This window comes from Myotis lucifugus, unplaced genomic scaffold (genome assembly GCF_000147115.1).
Source record: "Myotis lucifugus unplaced genomic scaffold, Myoluc2.0 scaffold_1071, whole genome shotgun sequence".
In the NCBI taxonomy this organism is placed as follows: domain Eukaryota; kingdom Metazoa; phylum Chordata; class Mammalia; order Chiroptera; family Vespertilionidae; genus Myotis; species Myotis lucifugus.
In genome coordinates this window covers 44,385-69,351 of record NW_005872119.1, presented here as the reverse complement: position 1 = coordinate 69,351, position 24,967 = coordinate 44,385, and the positions used below count along the sequence as shown (strand labels likewise).

Here is a 24,967-nt window from a genome sequence, read left to right as displayed (position 1 = left end):
GGGTTGGGTGTCGTCCTGTGCATCGAAAGGTTGCTGGTTAGATTCCCAGTCAGGGCACATACCTGGGTTGTGATGTTTCCCTCTCACATCCATGTTTCCTTCTTTCTTTTTTTAAAAAAATATATTTTTTATTGATTTCAGAGAGGAAGGAAGAGGGAGAGAGAGAAACATCAATGATGTGAGAGAATCATTGGCTGCATCCTGCATGTCCCCTTCTGGGGATCAAGCCCGTAACCTGGGCTTTTGCCCTGACCAGAAATGAACTGTGACCTCCTAGTTCATAGGTCAATGCTCAACCACTGAGCTACACCAGCAGGACTCTTTTTTCTTTTTTAATCCTCCCCCATCACCATTTATCTCCTCCAGGCCCTCTTCCACCTCCATCCCACCTCCGGCAATCACCACACTATTGTCCATGTCCATCACATCAGTGTTTCTCTATTTCTCTCCCTCTCCCTTCCTCTCTAAAAGTCAATAAAAAAATCTTTTAAAAAATATATTAAAAATTGAATGTCAACTATAGCATATATAATTTTTGCATTCATGTCAAAATAGTATTTTGGATATTGCATATTAAATATAATTCATTTAACCTGTTTCTTTTTTACATTTTATTTGGCTACTAGAAAATTTAAAGTTACATATGTGGCTTGCATTATGCAGCACTGGGATAGACTCTATATTTTCTGTTAGCTAATAACGAATAATAGAGTATGCTAATCCATATGTTAAATGGAAATTCAGAAAGCATAACTTCAAATTTTCTGTAGTTGCTGATGACCATTATCAGAAATATATGCATGGAAATCTTTCAAGAAAAGGATGGGGTGAATGGTGGAGTCAGAAAATCCATCTTCCAATTCCTTTACTATGTTATGAAATTGACTGAAAAACAAGGTAATTTATATGCAAAGATGCTGTGAAAAAACAAATGAACGTGACTTCTGGATTCTTGTGGGACTTCCTTCCTCCCAGTGAGTGCCTTCCAAGAATCACATTGCAGTGGTGTGTGATACCTCTGGAACCGGAATTTTCATCTAAATTTGGGTGATGAAGTCCCCAGAGAAAAGTATCCTGAAGTGTCCTTAGATCTCAAGGTCTGAGCGGGACCGCAGAGCCGGTGGCTTCCAAATATGTGCCTTAGAATGTGGTGAATCTTTTGTGTTACATGGAGAGTTTTATGGTGATACACAAGAGGAAGAAGCAGAATTTGCTAAAACCTACCAGGGTTTGGGTTGGAAGTTAAGTACTCTACACCAGAAACTCAAAATGTCTTTCAACTAAATTCTTTCTTTTGGTTAAAAAAAAAAAGTAAAAAGTTCTAATACTTTTTTTCTAGTACCCTCGTGGATAATCTGAGTTCCTTCCTCTCTGAAATCAATAAAGTCACTGTACAGTTGTTAAAACAATAGTCATGTATTATCCTAGTTTCTGGAGTCAGGGATTTGGGAGTGACTTATCGGTGGTTCTGACCCTGGGTCTCTCAGGAAGTCATCAGAAAGAAGTTAATCAGGGCCACAGTCACTTGAAGGTTTGTGTGGGGCCAGCGGATCCACCTCCAAGGTGGCTCCTTAAGTCAGAACGAGGACCTTGGGGAGCAGAGATAAGCCCTGCCTGAATTCCTGACCCGCAGAATTTGTGTATAGTAAAAAGGGGGTTGTTTCACAGTTTTGGGGTGGCTTTTTCACAGCAATGGACAACTGAAACAGATACTCCTCACGCTTTTGAGCCATGGATTCCTTTGGCAGTCTGATAAAGCTTATGGACACCTTTTTAGATTAATGCTTTCAATCTCATAAAACAAAATACATAAGAAGTCAACTACATTGAAGGAAGTCATCAAGATTTCAAAAATAAATTGTGCTATTAGAAAATAGTGCACCTTTACTAATTCATTAAACAACAAGAACCAGAAGCTGGCTTAACAACTACCATAATTTTGGAATCAGGATAAGCATAAACAAGATATATAAAACTGTAATGTGATGTCTTCATTTCTATTGGTGACAAAGTTAGATTATCACTAATACTACTGTGGTCTGTTACCTATATGAATTACTAGTTGAAGGAAAAACTAAATTTTAGTTAAAATTAAAATAAAGTTGTAATTATTTTTTCAATCAGTTTCATAGACTCCTGAATTTTATCCATAGATTCCAAGTTAAGAACTGAACTCTTAATGTGCATGAGCAGGCATCTGTGTCAGGAGTCTTTTTTCTATGATCCATTACTCCATTGACCATATAATTTTTATCCAAATTGGAACATATTGAGAATGAAAGCGGGTCAAATAAATACTTCAGGACCATAGCCATAAACCTGGACTCTCATGGGCAAATAAAGAAATGTGGTCACCCTTTCTATAATTCACCAAAATACTGAGGTTGCTTGCAATAATAAAACAAAATTAAATAACACATTATTAGCCATATCAATCTATGTTTGCCTTTTGTTTTCACATTCAGAGCTGCAAAGAGCTTTTGATTTTCTTCTTCTATTCTCAATGCCTCTTCTTTGATTTTTCTGAAATTAAAAAAAGTTCAAAATTTAATTATCTTGGAAATTCAGACATTTCACAAAATTACAGAATTTAAGGCTGAGTGGTAAAAATAAAGAGAAAACCATTCATAAAATTCATTATATTTTTACTACATAATGTAAATGTTTAATTTTTTCATATAGAGGTCAGTTAATTTTCAGGGTTTGTTTGTTTGTTTTTTTTTAAGACAATTTGGAATGTTGCACTTTGAAAAGCTGTAACTATTTATTAGGAAACCTTTTTTTTTTTTAATTTTTTTTATTGATTTCAGAGAGGAAGGAAGAAACATCAATGATGAGAGAGAATCATTGATCAGCTGCCTTCTGCACGCCACATACTGGGGATCAAGCCGGCAACCCAGGTATGTGCCCTGACCAGTAATCGAACAGTGACCTCCTCCTGGTTCATAGGTCGACCCTCAACTACTGAGCTATGCCAGTCAAGCATATTAGGAAACCTTTAAAAATTAATAAACCTTTAAAAATTAATAAAGTACTCTCTAGTTGAAAAAGCAAATATGAGAAATTGTACCACTTTTTCCTTCTTATTAAATAAGAAATGTTCACAATATAATTTTAAATGAAATATAATAGAATTTTAATTTTGTGTTTTAAATGTATGTAAACAATGATAAAAATACTAGAAGAAAACTAATCAAATTGTTAATATTAGTTACCTGGATGATGGCATGATGAGTTTTAAATTTTATTTAATTTTTTTGCATTTAAATTTTTTTCTATATTAAATAAATTGAAAATTTGTAAAGTGATCTTTGTAGTCAGAGCAATTATGTGAAATTTAAAGAGATTTAGAATATGGAAACTTCAGTATCTGGAGGGAATCTGTTTTTCATTATAATGGAAGCACTAAACCTGTTTAATGGTGAAGACAGGTATAAAAAAGTTAGTGAAATGGTGCAGAAAGGCAATATTTATTAAAAATGAAAATGTGTATACTTTTGATCTAGAAAGTTTATATCTAGGAATTTACCCTTCAGGAATCAGCTTGCTATTGCACAAGGAAACATGTATAAGAATGTTGCATTCTTTTAAAAATGACTGCATCTTTAAAAAATAACCTTAAGAACAACTGTTCCAAGTATTCAATAGGGGACTAGGTAATAGGGGACTAGGTAAGTAAAGTAGAGCCCATTCATATCAGCAACATACTCTAGGAAAGTCTTTTGTTATTATTGTTGTTGCTAATCCTCACCTGAGGATATTTTTTGCATTTATTTCTAGAGAGAGAGTGGAGGGGAGGGAGGAAAGCGAGAGAGCATCAATGTGAGAGAGCCAGGTTGGGGATCGAGCCTGCTGCAACCCAGGTATGTGCCCTTGTCTGGAAACTGAACCTGCAACTCTTCAGTGCAAGGGCCAATGCTCTGGGCCACAATGGCCAGGGCTGGGGCAGTCTTGAGGGCATGAGTGGGGAGGTGGTGGGCCATGAGGGGATAAGGACACATATGTAATACCTTAATCAATAAAGAAAAAAAAAGACTGTTCTATAGGCCTGTCATTCTCTTACATTCAGCATTCTTTACATCCCTTTCCCCTTCCTTTGAAAATCTAGTCACATATATTCTCTTCAAAAAACATTACCACACAGCCCAGCCGGTGTGGTTCAGTGTTTGAGCGTCAACCTATGAACCACGAGGTCATGGTTCTATTCTCCATCAGGGCACATGCCCAGGTTGGGGGCTCGATCCCCAGTTTGGGGTGTGCAGGAGTTTGCTGATCAATGATTCCTCTTATCATTGATGTTTCTATCCCTCTCCCCTTCTCCCTTCCTCTCTGAAATCAATAAAAACATATTTTAAAAAACAACATAACCGATGAGAAACCAAGATGGCGGCATAGGTAAACACCAGAAATTGCTGCCTCGCACAAATAAAAGACAACTAAAAGACAAAATGGACATCATCCAGAACCACAGGAAGGCTGGCTGAGTGGAAATTCCACAACTAGAAGGAAAGAGAAAAGCACACTGAGACTCAGAGGAAGTAAAGTGCAGAGGTACGGAGGCCCACGCGGAAAGCGCTGGCAACTGAGGACACGGTTGTCTTTTTCAATCGGGAGGGAGTAACAAGCTCCCAACTGCTCTGAACTCCAGTTCCAGGCAAGTCTCTGGGGACCCAAGACTCATACGGGGAGAAACTGGACTGTCTGGCATCGGTCAGAACTTGAGGGCGGCTTTCTCTCAGAGGTGCTTGCAGCGATTACTGCGGGACACTGAGACCTGGGGCCTCTTAGAGCAGGGCCGAGGATCAGCCATAGCTGTTTGCTCCGCCCAGTTGATTTCCTGAGACCCCGCCCCACCAAAGCTGTGCTCAGAGGCTTTTGCATATGAAAGGCCTGGCACTTTGCAATCTGAAAATTTCCTAACAAACTGCAGCTGGGTCAGAGAGACCCAGAACTTCCAAAAGATGGCCCAAGGCCCCACAGCAGCTTGCATTGCTTCACAGCTGGGCCTCATCTGGGCACCTCCAAACCCCAAACAAAGAAGAGGAATCTGTAGATCTCTCTGTAGCTCTGGGTTGCCTCAGGCAGAGGCTAAATTAGCACCTCCTTAGAGATCCAAGAGCCAGTGTACCCAGTGGTCAGAGTGGGACCATCCAGATTACAACTCCTCAGATCCATAGGGGACACACTCAGGGGGCAGACTCAGTGAGCACCAAAGCCCCACTGAAGCAAGTCTTGCCTCGGAAGGGTGTCTCCAGCACAGAAGTTCTCCCACCACAGACACAGCTGATTCTCACAGCCAATTGGCCTGGAGGTCAATTCCTCTCAGTGATATCTACAACAATCAAAGCTTAACTACAACAAGAAAGTGCACAAAGTCCACAAAAGGGTGCACCAAGAGTGTCCACCTCAGGTAATTGGGGAGGCTGAGCCACTGGGCCCTATAGGACACCTAGCACAGAAAGCCACTCTATCAACACAGGGAAGCACCCAAAATGCAGAGACGAAGAAACAGGTCACAAATGACAGAAATGGAGGAAAGCAAACTACTGGATATAGAGTTCAAAACCACGGTTCTAAGGTTTTTCAAGAATTTTCTAGAAACCGCCGATAAATGTAGTGAGACCCTCAAGAAATCTAGTGAGACCCTCGAGGTTATGAAAAAGGACCAACTAGAAATTAAGCATACACTGACTGAAATAAAGGATATTATGCAGAGTTCCAACAGCAGACTAGAGGATCGCAAGAATCAAGTCAAAGATTTGAAATGCGAAGAAGCAAAAAACACCCAACTGGAAAAGCAAAATGAAAAAAGAACCCAAAAATACCAAGATAGTGTAAGGAGCCTCTGGGACAGCTTCAAGTGTACCAACATCCAAATTACAGGGGTGCCAGAAGAAGAGAGAGAGCAAGATATTGAAAACCTATTTGAAGAAATAATGACAGAAAACTTCCCCCACCTGGTGAAAGAAATAGACTTCCAAGTCCAGGAAGCACAGAGAACCCCAAACAAAAGGAATCCACAGAGGATCACACCAACACACATCATAATTAAAATGCCAAGAGCAAAAGACAAAGAGAGAATCTTAAAAGCAGTAAGAGAAAAACAGTTAGTTACCTACAAGGGCGTACCCATACGATTGTCAGCTGATTTCTCAATAGAAACTATGCAGGCCAGAAGGGAGTGGCAAGAAATATTCAAAGTGATGAATAGCAAGAACCTACAACCAAGATTACCTTATCCAGCAAAGCTATCATTCAGAATTGAAGGTCAGATAAAGAGCTTCACAATTAAGAAAAAGCTAAAGGAGTTCATCACCACCAAATCAGTATTATATGAAATGCTGAAAGGTATTCTTTAAGAAGATGACGAAGAAGAAAAGGTAAAGATACAAATTATGAACAACAAATACACATCTATTAACAAGTGAATCTAAAAATCAAGTGAAGAAAAAATCTGATGAACAGAATAAACTGGTGAATATAATAGATTCAGGGGCATAGAAAGGAAATGGACTGACAATTCTTGGGGGGAAAGGGGTGTGGGGGGTGGGAGAAGAGACTGAACAAAAATCGTACACCTATGGATGAGGACAGTGGTGGGGGTAAGGGCAGAGGCTGGGGTGGGAACCAGGTGGAGGGGAGCTATGGGGGGAAAAAAGAGGAACTACTGTAATAATCTGAACAATAAAGATTTAATTAAAAACAAAACAAAACAAAAAACCCAAAAAACAACATTACCACACCTCTTCTCCCAACAGGTATATTTCTTGTTATCCAGCCTACAGTCTTAGTGAAATCTGAGTTCTCTTTGTTTGTGTCCAGACCTCTGAGATGGCTGGGTCTTGTTTCTACCCTCCTTTCCCATTTTAACTGTGTGATCGGCAGTTCAAACAGGGCTCTTTTGTGAGAGTCCCCTTATCCAAAACCTAGTTGAGGAATGTTGCTGCTAAGAACCTGACACCTGACAAGAATGAAGAAGAATTTGCTGCCCGTTATTAGACACTTCGATAAACCAGACATACGAGTCAAAAACTAATGGTGATGACAGACATTATCCTGCATTTGACGGGCACATTTGGAAACTGATGCTGGAAAAGCTGTAGAATTCTGCATGTCTTTAGATATCTGGCTTCAAGATGAAATTCTTAATTAAGCCTGTTAAATTTATTTGTTTCCTAACCAACTTGCAAGGCATTTACATGAGACTCTGACCATTTTTGTGTGTGTTCCATTTCAGATTTCATTTTCTGCATAATATGAAAAAGAAGTTGACTTTTGAAATACTTATGTTGAATTTTAAAAGGTGATATATAGAAACATAGAAAAGTCTGCTTCTGTCTGGGTAAGTCTTTGATATCAAGAGCTTTATAAAGATATAAAAATGTAGAATCAAAAGAAGTAAAAATTGACTATAGAGATAGCTCAGAAAATTCCATATGGTAATAGGAAGGTGAAGGTAGGTAGTTGTGAGAAAGTGGAGATCTCTTTCCCCTTTTAAGAGAGTATAGATGTATGTATTTTTTGTCTATTTAAAATGTAGCAGACCTCAGTCTAGAAATCACATACACTTTGTTTTATTCTTATGTTGACATCTTCATCTGTTCTCAAATATTTGACTATTTCTCATACACTGGAAAGAAATTAGGTAATCTCTTACATCCTAAATATTGTAGCTCCATTTGTAACAAAAATTTTAAATGCTATAAATAAATGTAAATCAGTTTGTAATTATTCTCTGAATTAATACTTTTTACTCCACATATCAAATAATGTCATTAATTAATCTAACTAAATTATACTTTGTATATTTTTGTATTAAGTTCCTAAAGAAATGGTTAACTTAGATCAGTGATTTTCAACCAGTGTGCTGCAAAAATTTTTAAAAAATGCAATATCCGACTAAGTCAGGAGCACTGACCTCTTTTCCCCTAGATTGTTAAATAAAAAAATAATAATAGCCAACACAACAGCAATCTGGTGTGAATGATTAAATATTTTACCTATTTTTTGTCAGATCAGCAAAACATATATTTTTTGGTGTGCTGCAGAATTTTAGTAATTAATTTGTGTGTGACATGAAATGAAAAAGGTTGAAAATTGCTGACGTAGATGAACAATGAACCCTGAAGAAAATCCTCTGACACACACTTATTAGTTACATGCCTCCTACCCGCCAGTAACCTAGATAACAGCTTCATATTTTAAGAGTTTAAAGAGCTCTCCTAAATCCCAGTTCAAATTGCTAATATCTGAAGGGGAAAAGGAAATAGCATTTGAGAAAGCTCCTACAGGTGGATTAACATAAAGAAATTTAGTTCTTAAATGTCTTGGCTTTTGTGACTGAGAAGTAAGAAACCCAGGGGTAAAACTTAAAGTATTTAACAGCACATTTCAGCAAGGAAGAACACTTAGCAAATCAAGTCACTGTTCCTAATTATACTTTAGTCCCGATTCTGAAGAACTTATAGTTTATTAAAGTTTAGCCTTGACCCCAGTCATGAAGAGATAGATATGAGTTCATATTCCTAAACCTTTTTCATCGCAACCTGATTGGAGAATAAACTCAATGTTAAACCTGTGTAGTAAGTAACTAGTCTTTTGTTTTCCTTATTAGAACTTAGTTGGGCTTTGGATTTTAGTCATATCACACAAGTGTATTTTCATTTGCTTTTTAGCATGTTATTTTTTCAATTTATGGATTCTAGTTAGCGAAGTTTTTAAAATCACATATAAATATGGTAAAAAGAAAAAAATCCTATCTGTTCATTTATTTATTTTTTGCAATGTCTCTTGAGAGTAGATATTTGATTTAGGATAAATTTGATTTGGCACCATGAAAACATCCACAACTCTGTACTTTACAGATTTTGGAAGTATTTGTGAAATCGCTGTTTTTCTTGGAATTATTTACAACTAGAGGCCTGATGCATGAAATTCTTGCATGGGTAGGGTCCCTAGGCCTGGCTGGCGATCAGAGCCAATCAGGTTCCCCACCTTCCCGCCTCCTCCTTCCCTTGCTCCCTCAGCACCCCACTGCCGCCACTGGTCGCCCGCCATGTTCTGTGCTGCTCCCTGGTGGTCAGCGCATGTCATAGTGAGTGATTGAACTCCTGGTCTCCCAGTTGAACTCCCGAGGGGACAATTTGCATATTAGCCTTTTATTACATAGGAAGGATTGGATCAATTAGATCACCATTTTGATATTAAGGAAATTTCATAAATATAAATTATGAGTAGATACTTAACAGCTTCATAAAAGATTCATTAACCTGTTTTACTATGCCAGGCAAATTTACCTTAAAGTTTCTTCCTCTCTTTTTTTCTTTTTTAGTTCATCTAGTAATCTCTCGAATATCTTAGCGTCAATTTCAGCTTTATTCTTTAAATACAGTCTATTAAGTAAATATTTTCCTGAAATATAAACAGAATAATATTAATTTTGAAAATCTATAAAGTATAGTGAGATACATTTTGAAAATTAACAATAAAAATGAATTCTGCCTATATCCAAATATATTTTCCTTTAAGCATTTATTTAAATAGAGCCCAGATTCTTGAAAATATTAAAAGACCACCTTAAATCATTTTTAAAATATATATATATTGGCATGTCATAAATAACAAAAACATGAAAAAATGTAATATATTTCCCTCCTAAAATGCATATGACAGAATATTCTTGGCCTCCTTATCAAAGATTAGTTGACCATATATATGTGGGTTTATTGCTGGGCTCTTTATTCAGTTCCCTTGGCCTATGCATCTGGTTTGATGCCAGTACCACACTGTTTTGATTATTATAGCTTTGTACAAAGTAACAGAATAATTAAAATTTAGTTCTGCTGTCTTTATGTGCTTAATATGTCCCATTTGAGATGAAGAAGGACTAATAAATGATCTTTGCCCTCAGTCTAATATACATCCTATATAATAAAACCCTAATATGCAAATGGACTGAACAGTGGAATGACTGGTCGCTATGATGCACACTGACCACCAGGGGGCAGACGCTCAACACAGACGCTGCCCCCTGGTGGTCAGTGCGCTCCAACAGGGGGAGCACCGCTCAGCCAGAAGCCAGGTTCACGGTTGGCGAGCGCAGTAGTGGTGGTGGGATCCTCTCCTGCCTCTGTGGTAGTGCTAAGGATCCCTCGGGGGATGTCTGCCTGCTGGCTTAGGCCCGCTCTCTGCGAGAGGGCGTAGACCGGGCTGAGGGACCCCCTCCCCAGTGCATGAATCTCTTGCACTGGGCCTCTAGTATATATATATTTCATTTAGAATTTATAGTGCTGACTGAGAGGGGGCTGTTAAATTCTCAGCTCCAAAGCATAATTACAAGGGCTTGCTGGGATCTCCAGGGCCCTACTACTCTATCCTGGTCACCTACTCCATGGATGGCTGCCTCATTTTGTGTACCCCTCAGGGCATAAAGGGATTGCTGGAGTGGTATTTGTACCTAGTAAGGGTGGAGAGTTTTCCACTTTATATTTTAACTAAAAATATTACCAGCAATAAAAACTTCACTTTCAAATTTACATGATAAATATTTACCAACCGTTGGTTTCTGTATCTGACAAATAGATTACTAAATCTGGTGTAATTCCTTTCTCCACTAAGGTTGTCCACAGTTCTTTCGTAACAGGGCAGTTGTCCACTATCCATCCTCCAGATTTTGGGGCACCAGAAAACCTGTTCTTGGTTTGTTTAACTACCTATAAAAAATGACACACTGATATTATTACCATCATAGCTAGACAAGTCAAGGATACTACCTTGATACATCACTTTCTGTGAACCTTAACTATATTCTGAGTTCTTCTGACTTTCAGAAAAAAAAGAAAGCTACTTAATTTTAAAAGAGAAACTATAAGCAAGTCTTTAGAAAAAAAATTTAAACACTTTGAAATGTGTAACATACGAGAATCAGTAAGTAAAAAAGTGATAGGGAAGAAATATAAGTGAAATAAATACGACAAAGACAAATACTGTATGATTTCACTTATATGTGGAATTTAAAAGAACTAAACTCATAGAAAGTGAGAATAGATTGGTGGTTGCCAGAGGTTAAGGTGAGGGTGGGGAGAAATATGTGAAGGGAGTTAAAAAGTATAAACTACCAGTTATAAAATGAGTAAGTCCTGGGGATGTAATGTACAACAAGGTGACTATAATTAACAATATTGCAGTGTACATTTGAAAGTTGCTGAGAGTGGGTCTTAAAAGTTATTACTACACACAGACAAAAAAGTATGTGAGGTGATGGACGTTAACTAAACTTATTGTGATAATCATTTTGCACATCTAATCTAATAAAAGAGAAACATGCAAATTGACCACACCTCCGCTATGCCCCAAGCCACGTCCACCAGCCAATCAGAGTGACTATATGCAAATTAACCCAAACAAGATGGCGGGCGGCAGCCATGGAGCTGGAGCAAGCAGGAGGCTTGGTTGCCCCGACAATGGAGGAAGCCAAGTTTCCTGCCTGCCCTGGCTGGCTGTGGCCTCCGCTCAAGGCAACAAAGTTTCAATTATAGAAGATAAATAAATCCCAGATACCTGCTTCCAGCCAGCCTCCACTGGGAGCTTGGGTAGCTGGGGGCTGTGGCCAGCCTGCAAACAGCCATAAGCCCCTCACCCAGGCTGGCCAGGCACCTCAGCGGGGACTCCCACCCTGAAGGGGCTGTGGCCAGCCTGCAAACAGCCCAGGCTGGCCAGGCATCCCAGCAGGACCCCCACCCTGATCCGGGACACCCTTCAGGGCAAACCAGCTGGCCCCCACCCATGCACCAGACCTCTATCATCTACACTAATAAAAGAGAAACATGGTAATTAGCTGTACCTCCGCTACCATCCCCATTGGCTAATCAGGGCGATATGCAAATTAACTGCCAGCCAAGATGGTGGCCGGCAGCCAGGCAGCTTGAAGCGAACATGAGGCTTGCTTGCTTCAGTGACGGAGGACTCCAACGTTCCCCGCCTGCCGCTGCCGGCCTCTGAGCTTGCAGTTTGAAACATTGTTACAAATATAGAAGCTAAACAAAACCCCAGAAACCTGCTTTCAGCCAGCCGGGATCTCAGAGCTAGAGTTGAAACAGTGTATCGATTATAGAACCCAAACAAACCAGATACCTGCTTTCAGCAGCCGAGGCCTCAGAGCTGGAGCCAAGCCTCAGAGCTAAAGCTGGCCCAGAATAAAAAGAAAAAAGAAAAAAAAGGAGTGGTTGGGAGCTTCAGTCACCCGCCAGCCTGAAAACAGCCCTCAGCCCCTCACCCAGACTGGCCAGGCACCCCAATGGGGACCCCCACCCTGAAGGGGGTGTGACCAGCTGCAAACCCCCCTGATGGGCCCTGCTCTGTGCGTGACAGGGTATGGAGCCTCAGCCCCCCTGATGGGCCCTGCTCTGTGACAGGGGGCAGTGCCCCAACCCCCTGATTGGCCCTGCTCTGTGCGTGACAGGGGGTGGCGCCGCAACCTCCCCATCGACCCTACCTTGAGTGTGACAGGGGGCGGTGCCCCAACCCCCCAATCGGCCCTACCCTGAGCGTGACTAGGGATGGCATCGCAACCTCCCGATCCGCCCTGCTCTGTGCATGACAGGGGCGGGCACCCCAACTCCCCAATCAGCCCTGCTCTGAGCCCGACCAGGGGCTGCACCTAGGGATTGGGTCTGCCCTCTGCCACCCGGGAGCAGGCCTAAGCCAGCAGGTCGTTATCTCCCGAGGGGTCCCAGACTGCGAGAGGGCACAGGCCGGGCTGAGGGACCCCCCTCCCCGCCCGAGTGCACAAATTTTTGTGCACCGGGCCTCTAGTATATAATAAAAGGGTAATATGCAAATTGACCCTAACAGCAGAAAGACTGGGAATGACAGGTCACTATGACACACTCTGACCACCAGGGGGCAGATGCTCAATGCAGGAGCTGCCCCCTGGTGGACAGTGAGCTCCCACAGGGGGAGCTCTGCTCAGCCACAAGCCAGGCTGATGGCTGCCAGTACAGTGGTGGTGGTGGGAGCCTCTCCTGCCTCCTCAGCAGAGCTAAGGATGTCCAACTGCAGCTTAGGCCAGCTCCCTGCTGGCAAGTGGACATCCCCCAAGGCTCCTGGGCTGCCAGAGGGATGTCTGAGTGCCAGCTTAGGCCCATTCCCCTGGGGAGTGGGCCTAAGCCAGCTGGTGGTCATCCCCTGAGGGGTCCCAGACTGCGAGAGGGCACAGACAGGGCTGAGGGACCTCCCCCCCCCCCCAGAGTGCACAAATTTTTGTGCACCAGGCCTCTAGTCCTATATAATAAAAGGCTAATATGCAAATTTCCCCCTGGACCGGGAGTTCCACCAGGGCGCGAGCCTGGCCCATTGTTCGTGGCCCCACACCCCAGCCAACCCTGCCCCCAATTGGCCCTCCCACCCCCTGATCGGGGGCGGGCTGGCCAGACCCCACCCATGCACGAATTTGTGTACTGGGCCTCTAGTATATATACCAAACCATTATGTTGTACACCTTAAACTAATACATTATACGTCAATTATTTATCAATAAATATGGAAAAAATAGAAATGATTCATAAAAATTTTACTATCCAAGTTTCAAAGATATGAAAATTAAACCAATATCAACATATAGTTTCCCCATCTCACTTTTTTGGAAAAAAATTTAATGATTTTATTGTATTTTATCTAATGAGTAATGAGTAAGTCTTAATTTGTTTAATCATCTTCTTACTGTTAAATATTTATATAATTTATAATTTTATTATAACATTGAGCTCATGTGATGAATATCTGTACATATAAATTTTTGTCCAAATATATATTTCTTTAGGTTAGATTCCTAGAAAATGTGTTTTTAGGTCAAAGAGAATAAGGAATAAACTTTTTTTAAAAAACATTTTTATTGATTTTTTTACAGAGAGGAAGGGAGAGGGATAGAGAGTTAGAAACATCAATGAGAGAGAAACATCGATCAGCTGCGTCCTGCACACCCCCCACCAGGGATGTGCCTGCAACCAAGGTACATGCCCTTGACTGGAATCGAACCTGGGACCCTTCAGTCCCCAGGCCAACGCTCTATCCACTGAGCCAAACCGGTCAAGGCGGGAATAAACTTTTAAAAAGTTTAAAAGTCTTTATTATTGAGAGTGTTACAGATGTCCCCTCTTTTCCCCCCTCATTGCCCTCCTCCAACGGGGTTCTGCTCCAGCCTTCACCACCCTATTGTCTGCATTCATGGGTTATGCATATGGACACGGGCAATAGGGTAGTGAAGATCTGGAGGGGTGGGTGGGGGCTGGGAAGAGGGGTGGTCCAAGGGAAGAATAGGAGACATCTGTAAAACTATCAACAATAAAAAAGTATATTAAATTAAAAAGGAGGCATGTAATACGTTCAACAATAAAGAATTTAAAATAAAAAGAATTAATTTCAAAGCTATGAAATGATATAGCATAATTGTTGATAAATAAAAATTACCAAAGAGCCTAAGCAATTATAAACTGAGGTACATTACACATAACAATGTTGACTATAAAATGCACATGAATGTTGAAAGCTACAGATTTTAATACTGTCAAATGAGACTAAATTAATTATATATATACTAGGTTGACATTTTCTCCGTTTCTGTTAAATTAGTGATATAAATGAACAGCCTAGATTTCTTACCTCTTCCAGGACTTCCTCTAAGATTTCAGCATATTTTTCATATGGATGTTCAAAGTTCATATCCTTTGTTATTTTCAACAAGTCATTTATTACAGAAAGGACCTCTGGATGATCTGCAGTTACCTCTTCTATTGAGTCTAACATAAAACAAGTTAATAAGCTAACGCTATTAATACTTTTAGCAGACAATTCTATTTGCAACAGAGCACGATTGCTAATACCTGACCCAACAAAGTGCGATCTTTGTGTTAGCATTCACATGCTGGAAGAAAGGGGAAATAGACTTGGAAGGAAATGTCAGGTCAGGAATCACAAAATATCAGAGCAGTGGCTTAGAGCCAATACATCAGAATAAAAGTGAATGAGGCAAGAAGTCACAGGAGTCAAAACCAGAAAGCCAGGGCGAAGGGGTAGGCACCAAACGATTCCAGAAAACAGAAGTATCTAGGGAACTTCTAGGTGAATACTTCCAACTTCAAGCATGAGACTACACGGGTCAATAAGAAGACAGGAAATAGGCAAGTTCAAGGGACAGAAGAAAGGGTGACACAGTCTGGCTTCTCAAGTGTTACACTTGATTCTTGCCCTCGTGGCATCCGGAGTGTCTCCTTACACGGCTGAGTTGGCTCACAGGCAGCAGCATGATGTGAGTGAGACAGGTGGTTGGCAGCTCGGCCTGACTCCTCTCCCTCTGTCTTTCCAGGGGTGCCTCCTGAGCTGCTGCCCCAAGGCTCCCTGCATCAGAGTCGCCCGCCAGAGCCCAGTGGATCCCAGCCCAGAAAACCTCCAAAGGGCCTTCGAAGAGCAGCTGCCTGCTGCCCGCCCTGCCATGAAGTGAGACATCTGTTCTCAGTGATGGAGAAGCAAGGACCCGTGGTCTTGGGAAGGGGGGCTGGTGAGGCAGATGTAGCCAGTAAAGGTACTAAATGTGCTAAAAGCTGCTAGTTTCCACCCAATATCCATCCATTCTCCTCTTCCTTAGTAACTTCCCTGATTCCGTTGGGGTCAGCAATGTGCCCAGCTAGAAACACTGCATCGTCCAACTTCCCTCATAAATTGGGTGGCCCATGATTAAGATGCGAGCAGAATTACTTGGTGAGCCTCTCTGTGATCTCTGTAAAGAGGAATCACTCAGCTGGGGGGAGTGCCAGTTTGTGTCCTTGTCTTTCTCTCTTCCTGTGAGGCACACTGATGTGATGGCTGGAGCACCAGCAGCCATATTGTGAATTGTATGGTAGCCACGTGCCAGGGATGGCAGAACAGACAGACAGATTTCCTGTCTTCCCAATGTTCTTTTTCACCAAAACAATATAACACATAATATTTTTCTGTGTTCCTGCATATCTGTTTATAATAGTGTAGCCTTTAAGATATAGTAAGTTGCATATTAATGATTTTTTTTAAAAAAATGACATATTTCTGCTTCCAAATTCTGAAGGAATTATTGTAATTTTTAGATCCACAATCTAAGAGAACCAAATTACCCAAATATTAATTTACCTTTTTTAAAATCCAAGTTTAGCTCTTGACTGTCTTGTAAACTTATTTTAATTACAGGTGGTTCACTAGGTTCTCTTTCATCTGTGAATAAAACATTGTTCAAACCTAAAGAACAATAACAAAATAAATAAATAAATGAATAAATAAATAAATAAATAAAAATTAAAAAAAAACCTAAAGAACATTATTAAATTGTAGGTGATTCCCAAACAAGATCATGGGTCTTGGTATCCAGGATTTATGTTCCTAATTTTTGTTGTTGTTGTAGTTAATCCTCACCAGAGGATATTTTTTCATTGGTTTTTTTAGAAAGAGCAGAAGAGAGGGGAAGACAGAGAGAAACATCGATGAGAGAGAAACACATCAGTTGGTTGCCTCCTGCATGAGCCCAAATCAGGATCCAGGTTGGGGAGGAGCCTGCAACCGAGGGACCTGCCCTTGACCTGGACTGAACCGGGATCCCTTTGGTCCACAGGCTGACACTCGATCCATTGATCCAAAGTAGCTAAGACTATGTTCCTAAATCTTTAATGGTTAAAATAATAACCATAATAATAAGACAGGTAAACATATCTATCAGCAGTAGAAAATAAAGATGATTTAATTAACCAATAATAAAATCAAGAGGAATTTCAGTTTCCAATAATGCCAGTGAATCTAAATTGAAATAAATATTTATCAACTCCCTTCCAGAGATCAAGGCTGTGTTTATCTCAGGTGCATGGGGCAGAGAGGGTGCGTTTTTACAAGGGAACCTTGGCAGTACTGACATCCCTCCAGCAGTGGGTAGAGGCACTGATGTCTGCTCTACCTCGGACTGCCTCCCCCAAGGAGGGAACGGACAGCATGGGGGTGGGGCTCACTTACTGTATTAGCTGGCAACTAACTCCCAGAAGTCACTTGGCCAAACTTTTAAGATGTGTGTGTATGTGTGTGTGTTAGGGGAGGGAGAGGGCCATACCTAAGTTTTTGACAGTACCTGGTTCAATTCCTACTAAGCCTGAAATATACACCAGACAAGCACACATCTGTCTGATTCAGGAGCAGGAACCAAACAAAAGATATCAGCTCTACATTATAGAACAAAATAAATAGTAGATATACTTAAGAACTACCCACAAAAGGTTGGATGAATTTAAGAAAAAAAGGAGTGTAAGTATATATTACACCTCTGGTTGAGAGGAAGACTTTTTAAACCTGAAAGTAAATGGAATTAATCAACAAAGGGAAAATGATGATTTGACCACGAAAATATAAAACATTCCTCTACTTCAAAAACAGCAAGGTAATTTAAAAGACAAATCACCCAATTTTGAAAAAGAATATGAAAAATAAGTGACTAATATAGAAAGCTTATATAGAAACCATATAACTTAGCGATTCTCAACCTGTGGGTCACGACCCCTTTGGCGGTCGAACGACCCTTTCACAGGGGTCGCCTAAGACCATCCTGCATATCAGATATTTACATTACGATCCATAACAGTAGCAACATTACAGTTATGAAGTAACAACAAAAATAATTTTATGGTTGGGTCACAACATGAGGAACTGTATTTAAAGGGCCAGAAGGTTGAGAACCACTGATATAACTGATACAACTTATAAAAATGGGCAAAGAGAAAATGGTCACCTCAGAAAAGAAGAAATATAAATGGTTAACAAATATTAAACCTAAAAAAGAATTTAAAAATTAAAATAGTATCTAAAAAGAGAAAATATTGAGGAAACAATGACATGTACTTTGTATATTACTGAGGGGAACATAAGTTGGAACAACTTTTATGCAAAGCAATTTGACTCTGGTTCATACTCACTGAACCAGTTACTCCACTTATGTCAACTTGCAGGTGAAACTTTATGTAAAAAAATTAATTGCAACATTACTTTTAGGAGCAAAAGAATCAGAAAAATTACCAGTTTCCAACATAAGGAACTAGTTAGAACTATTACCTATAAATAGTGAAATCGTGCAGCAATTGAAAATGAGGGTTAAAATATCTCCTAATGAAATAATGTAATTAAATGTTACATTATAAATCAAAAAAGGTGAAAATAGTTTACACTGTATGCTTTAAATTATGTTAAGATATTCACAGAGCCAGGCTGTGGTGGCTTAGTGGATTGAGTGTCGTCCCATGGACCAAGAGGTCTCAGTTTCGATTCTCCGTCAAAACACAGGCCCAGGTTGTGGGCTCAACCCCCAGTAGGGGGCATGCAGGAGACAGCAGATCAATGATTCTCTCTCATCATTGATGTTTCTATCTCTCTCTTCCTCTCTGAAGTCAATTAAAAAATATATATTAAAAAAAAAGATATGCATGGAAAAACTTTATTGGGGTAAATAGCACCAAATGATAACACTTCACAGCTAAAACTCTGTGTTTATGATGGTTAGATTTGAACACAATAAAGGAAATAGAAAACTTTTATGAAATAATTTATTATCCTATCTAATAAAAGTCTAATAGGGTAATTAACCATACCTCCGACATGCTTCCCATTGGCTAATCAGGGCAATATGCAAACTAACTGCCAACCAAGATGGTGGCTGGCAGCCACGCAGCTGAAGTGAACAGGAGGCTTGCTTGCTCCAGTGATGGAGGAAGCCAAGGTTCCCCGCCTGCCGCAGCCCGGCTCTAAGCTGCACTCTAAGCCACAATGTTGCAATTATAGAAGCTAAACAAACCCCAGATATCTGCTTTCAGCCATCCGGGCTTCAGCGAGCAGGACTGCAACAGTGTTTCAATTATAGAAGCCAAACAAACCCCAGATACCTGATTTCAGCAGCAGAGGCCTCAGAACTGGAGCTGCAACAGTGTTTCAATTATAGAAGCTAAACAAATCCCAGATACCTGCTTTCAGCAGCAAAGGCCTCAAGCTGGAGCTGGCCTCAGAGCTAAAGCCTGCTCTCAGCTCCAGTGACAGCCATAGAAGGTAAATAAATCCCAGAATAAAAAAAAAAAGAAGAAGAAAAGGAGAGGTTGGGAGTTTCAGTCACCCGCCAGCCTGAAAACTGCCCTCAGCCCCTCACCCAGACTGGCCAGGCACCCCAGCGGGGACCCCCACCCTGAAGGGGGTGTGACCAGCTGCAAGCAGCCATCATCCCCTCATCCAGGTTGGCCAGGCACCCAAGCGGGACCCCCACCCTGATCCGGGACACCCTTCAGGGCAAACCAGCCGGCCCCCACCCATGCACCAGGCCTCTATCCTATATAGTAAAAGGGCAATATGCAAACTGACCCTAACAGCAGAAAGACTGGGAATGGCTAGTCACTATGACACACACTGACCACCAGGGGGTAGACGCTCAATGCAGGAGCTGCCGTCTGGTGGTCAGGGCGGTCTCACATGGGAGGAGCTCTGCTCAGCCACAAGCCAGGCTGATGGCTGCCAGTACAGCGGTGGTGGTGGGAGCCTCTCCTGACTCCTCAGCAGTGCTAAAGATGTCTGACTGCAGCTTAGGTCTGCTTCCCGCTGGCAAGTGGACATCCCCTGTGGGCTGCCGGGCTGCCAGAGGGATGTCTGACTGCCATCTTAGGCCCAATCCCCTGGGGAGCAGGCCTAAGCCAGCAAGTGGTCATCCCCTGAGGGGTCCCAGACTGCGAGAGGGCACAGGCTGGGCTGAGGGACGCCCCCCCCTCCCCCGAGTGCACAAATTTTTGTGCACCGGGCCTCTAGTTTATATATATAAAAGGCTAATATGCAAAGTGTCCCTTTGAGAGTTCAACTGGGACAACAGTTCAATCGCTTGCTATGACATGCACTGACCACTGGGGGCAGTGTAAAACATGGCAGGCAACCAGTGGTGGCAGGGCGCTGAGGGAGTGAGGGAAGGAGGTGGTGGGAAGGTGGGGAGGGAGGGAGGGAACCACGTGGGTGGCAAGGGGAGGAGGAGGCGGGGAGGCAGGGAGGCGGGGAACCTGATCGGCCTTGATCGCCAGCCAGGCCTAGGGACCCTACCTGTGCACAAATTTTGTGAACCGGGCCTCTAGTTACATAATAATAATTGTGTTATGTTTAGAAACATTTTGAGAAATTTGGGGCGGTTCTAATCATATTAGACTCCTCAGTTTCTGTATTTTCTTCTTCATCCCAGTAAATCTAGTTTGGTTCTACAGCTTAAATCTGTAACAGAGAAACTTAGTCTTTTTTCCCTGAATGTTCCAATTTTGGGGGTATTTTAAGCTTCAATCTAAACATGAGAAAATATGAAATAAAATGAAAGTTAGACCCATAAGCATGGCATTAACAGCTCATTTTGTTACCATCTTGATCAGTTTTAACAGTTGGATCACTATCCAACTTCATTTTGACTTCTTCATTGTCCTCTACAGTGCTCGCTCTTTGGGATTCCAGAATGAGCCCTGCAGTGGAAGAATAACATGCTTTATCAGCTAACCTGTTTATATTAGAAACATTTTGGCTAATACAGCAGTAGCAATATATTTCTTTACCTTCGACATCAAGTGAAGAGCGTGTCTCTCCGAAGCTTTTATTATACTCCTTCATTTTAAGTTCTCTTTCCTTGTCTTTTAAAGCTGAAAGATAATAATTGGCTGTGTTAGCAGAAGGTAGGTTAGGGTAAGGAGACAGGAATAATGATTCACTTCTCTGCTTTAAAGTCAGACAGACTTGGGTGTGAGTGCTGACTCAGTCAGCATGGCTTTGATCTCCTTGTCTCAATTTCTACTTTGCACAATGAACACCATCCAACCCAAGGCAATGTTGTGAGGATTAAATACAAGAATGGATGATGGCAATTTAGAAAATGCTTGGCTTTCAGGAAGCCTGCTCCATGCTAGCTGCCATCTTCTGTATTAGTCTATAATTTTCTATGTTTGAAAACCTCAATACTCTCCACTTGTGAATTTTTCTTAATATATTGGAGTAAAATTCACTAGCAAAAGTATTATAATTTTTTAAATTTTAAGAAAGGTTAACCCTATTAGATTTAGAATAATTAGTGAATTTCAAAAGAAGCTTTTAAGTTTGTAGCATATGAGAGATAGCATCTATTTTTATATTCTGGTGTAAAAAGGCAATTTGTGAAATGCTTTAAAATCTATGATTTTATGCCATAATGTAATGTAAAAGGAATCACTACAGATTTCGAGAGACAATACATCACTTTTCTTCCTCCAGGACCCTGGTTAACTCCCTCTTTTGATCTAGATTTCTGTTAAATGTCTCCTCTTCAATGAGGTCTTCCTTAGTCACCCTAATACCCCAGCACTTCTACCCCAATCACCACCTACCCCATTACTGTGTTATATATTTTTTCTACCAGTTTGTGGGTTTTTTTGGCCCTCTACCCCCTTCAATGTGTAACCACCATGAAGACAGGAGCTTCATGTGTCTTGTTCACCTCCTGTAGGTCAGTGCCCAACACAAAGTAGGTACTCTAGAGTTTGTTGAAGGATTTAATGAATTCATTTTGTCCAGCCTCAAATAGGTTGAATAGCAAGCCATCTTAGTAGTCTGGATAAATAGTCTCAAGCTTTGTTTTGTGACTTCTCTATGCGTATATTTTTTTTAATTTTGGTTTGCATTTTGAAGATGGTATACTAAAAATATAAATTCATTCTGCATCATCTGGATGATCATCTGGATGGAATGCAATTTCAATGCTGGTCTTTTTGTTGTTATTTTTTATAATCCCTTAGGCACCATGTTGGACTCTCATTTGTTTATAGGCTAATGAAAAAGAAGAGAAGCAGATTTATTAGTCAATGCTGTATTCTTGCGTAGCAAAAGCTCACACTGCCATGTAAGAAGAAGTAATTTTCTTGCTCCTTAAGTCGTTTCAAGCATAAAAATGATGGGAAACTTCTCTATTTATTTAAAAAGCTAGTGAAACCCTGATAGTAAAATCTGAAAATAGAGCACACAAAAAAGAAAATGTTATATACAACCACACTTGTAAGTGTAAAAAAAATATCCTAGATTAAAAATCAAAAGAAAAAATATGTTGTAAGAATAATATACCATGACCAAGTAAGGTTTATTTCAGAACTATCAGAATGGTTTAATGTTGGAAAATACATTAGCATAATTGAGAAATCAATAGGTCAAAAGATTAAAAACTTCATGATTACCTTGATAGGTGCCAAGAAGGCACTTGGTAATCAACATCCATTCCAGATGAAAATACTTAATAACCTTAGGAAGAAACATTGGAAAGGACCCATTTGAAGAGGTCCTCTGTCACTCCCACTATTAATAACATCCTTCTAGAATTCCTAGCACATAATTAGTCAAGAAAGGAAATAAGCACGAATAACGGGAAAGGAGGAGTTGAAACTATACCTCTTCTCTAAATGATATAACTGATTATTTGCAAAACTCCAGAGACTCCACTAAAAAATCTATAAGAACCAGCAAGTAAATTTAATAAGGTGGACAGTTACAAACAAATATTAAACGTTTTCTAATATTCTGGTAGTAATGAACTAGAAAATGAATAGAAAAATTATCTCATTCAATAGTAACAAAATATCTAGGAATAAAATTAAGAAAAGTATATTTTTGTTAAAGAAGGATACAAATATTAGACAAAAAAGAGATTTCATCTGTCTCTATGAGAAGATTTAATAATAAAGATGCTAATTATTGTCAGATTATTGTTTAATGGAACACAATTTCTTCCACTGGGATTTGTTGTAGAACTTGACAAAATTCTACATATATCCCAAAGCCTGGCACACACTAAGCACTCATTTTATGGAATAAGTGAAAGAATACCCAGGAATAATTTCAAAACAAAATGTTTTGAGGAGAAACTTATATTACTAGATTAAAATGCGTCATAAAGTTTTAATAACTATATTCTATATTAAAGGTTGTAATAGAAAGAGGAAAAGAATAGAAAATTCAGAATTTTACAATGAGCTTAATATTAATAAGATGGCATTTCAAATCTGTAGTAAAAATATGCATAATTTAGTAAATGTTATTTATAAAATTGGCTCACCACCATCTGGAAATAATTAACTTAAATCTTCATCTAACATATAATTTATTACAATAATTACATATTAATTAGAAAGAATTATTTTTAAAGAATGCAATTTTACATATACCATAGAATCACAATTAATTATTACCAATATGAATAGAAAAAAGAGAGGGCTAAAGAATGCATCCAATTCTTAACAGGATAGCTCTGGGGTATCACTGCTCTTTCCAGTTTTCTGCGAGCCCTTGAGAGACATAGAGGATAGGAGCACAAATTTGATTCGAATCACAGTAGATCTGAATCCCAATCACTTGCTGGCTGTCAACTGTGGGCAAATACCTTAACCCCCCTAAGCCTTAGGTTCTTCATGTACTGAAAGTAGAGATAAAAATACCTACCTAATAGGCTTGTTATGAGAATTAAGTAGGGGAATGCATGCAATGCATTGAGCATAGCCTCAATGTACAGTAAATGCCCAATAAATAAGATCCAATATGACTTTTGTAATGAGAAAAACTTTATTAGAAAAAGAATATTTAGAATCGAGGCAGTGATGGCTCTACTAGAGTACAGTACATTGCCATAGCTTCTGGAAATCCAAACAGTGGTGGCTGAATTTAGTCTAAAACACTGGAGGTAATCAAAAATTTTGTTTCCAGGTCTTTGAAAGTGAGAAATATCCCATGTATTATATAGCAAGTGCTGCATTGTGGGTATTGCACTAAGTGAGATGTTTAGATATTAAGCAACTTCCATGTGTTCCAATGTGACTAGTTACAAGGGTGCCACCTATAGACATAAATTCTACCAAAACCAATCAATGAATTTCAAAAAGAGCCATGAAATGAAAAATCTCATTCTTCCTTAAGAAAAACAGAAAATAAAAACCCCCGCCCTAACTGGTTTGGCTCAGTGGATAGAGTGTCGGCCTGCGGACTGAAGGGTCCCAGGTTCAATTCCGGTCAAGGGCATGTACCTTGGTTGCGGGCACATCCCCAGTGAGGAGTGTGCAGGAGGCAGCTGATTGATGTTTCTCTCTCATCGATGGTTCTAACTCTCTATCCCTCTCCCCTCCTCTCTGTAAAAAATCAATAATATATATTTAAAAAAAAAATAAAAAACCCCAAACCCTGTGTCTATTCTTAAATATACTAGAGGCCCATTGCACGAATTCATGCACCAGTGGGGTCCCTTGACCTGGCCTGCAGAATCGGGCTGAAACCAGCTCTCCAACATCCCCTGAGGGGACCCAGATTGCGAGAGGGTGCAGGCCAGGCCAAGGGACCCCACTGGTGCACGATTGGGGCCAGGGAGGGATGTGGGAGGTTGGCCAGCCAGAGAGGAACCACGAGAGGGCTCCAGGGCATCTCTGGCCCATCTCACTCAGTCCCGATCCACCAGATCCCAGCAGCAAGGTAACCTACCGGTCAGAGCATCTGCTCCCTGGTGGTTAGTACACATCATAGCGAGAGGTTGAGCAGCCTTAGCATATCATTAGCATATTACGCTTTGATTGGCTGAACGGTCAACTGGATGATGAGACACTTAGCATGTTAGGCTTTTATTATATAGGATAATAAGAAGTGAGGTATAGGAAGAAGCAGATGGTCAAGAGAAAGAACACTGGAACTTTGGGAACCAGGGTTTAAGTCTCAGCTATGCTACTATCTGGGTGAGTTTTAGGAAGCCATTTAACCTTCAACCATCTCAGTTTTCTCATCTGTAAAGTTACGTTAATTGATCTTAAGGCTTCTTTTAGTTTCACTGCCTTATGGCCTTTTGAATTTAAAATTAATAGTTCCCAAATAGAACAATCTGATTTATAATCAGAGCTAGCATACAAGCCTAAAA

At 40.3% G+C, this 24,967-nt stretch overlaps 1 protein-coding gene across 1 annotated transcript in view; it reads right to left on the bottom strand.

Moving 5' to 3' along the window:
* The window catches only part of LOC102426895 (adenylate kinase 9-like), a 112,034-nt gene that overhangs the window by 48,184 nt on the left and 38,883 nt on the right, over nt 1–24,967 (bottom strand). The window contains exons 14-20 of the mRNA XM_023747947.1: nt 20,616–20,699; nt 20,427–20,525; nt 16,159–16,263; nt 14,659–14,795; nt 10,556–10,712; nt 9,297–9,411; nt 2,447–2,523 (exon numbers count right to left, since the gene is read on the bottom strand). Coding sequence (XP_023603715.1) covers nt 2,447–2,523; nt 9,297–9,411; nt 10,556–10,712; nt 14,659–14,795; nt 16,159–16,263; nt 20,427–20,525; nt 20,616–20,699 — 774 coding nt within the window. The remainder of the gene's footprint in view (nt 1–2,446; nt 2,524–9,296; nt 9,412–10,555; nt 10,713–14,658; nt 14,796–16,158; nt 16,264–20,426; nt 20,526–20,615; nt 20,700–24,967) is intronic.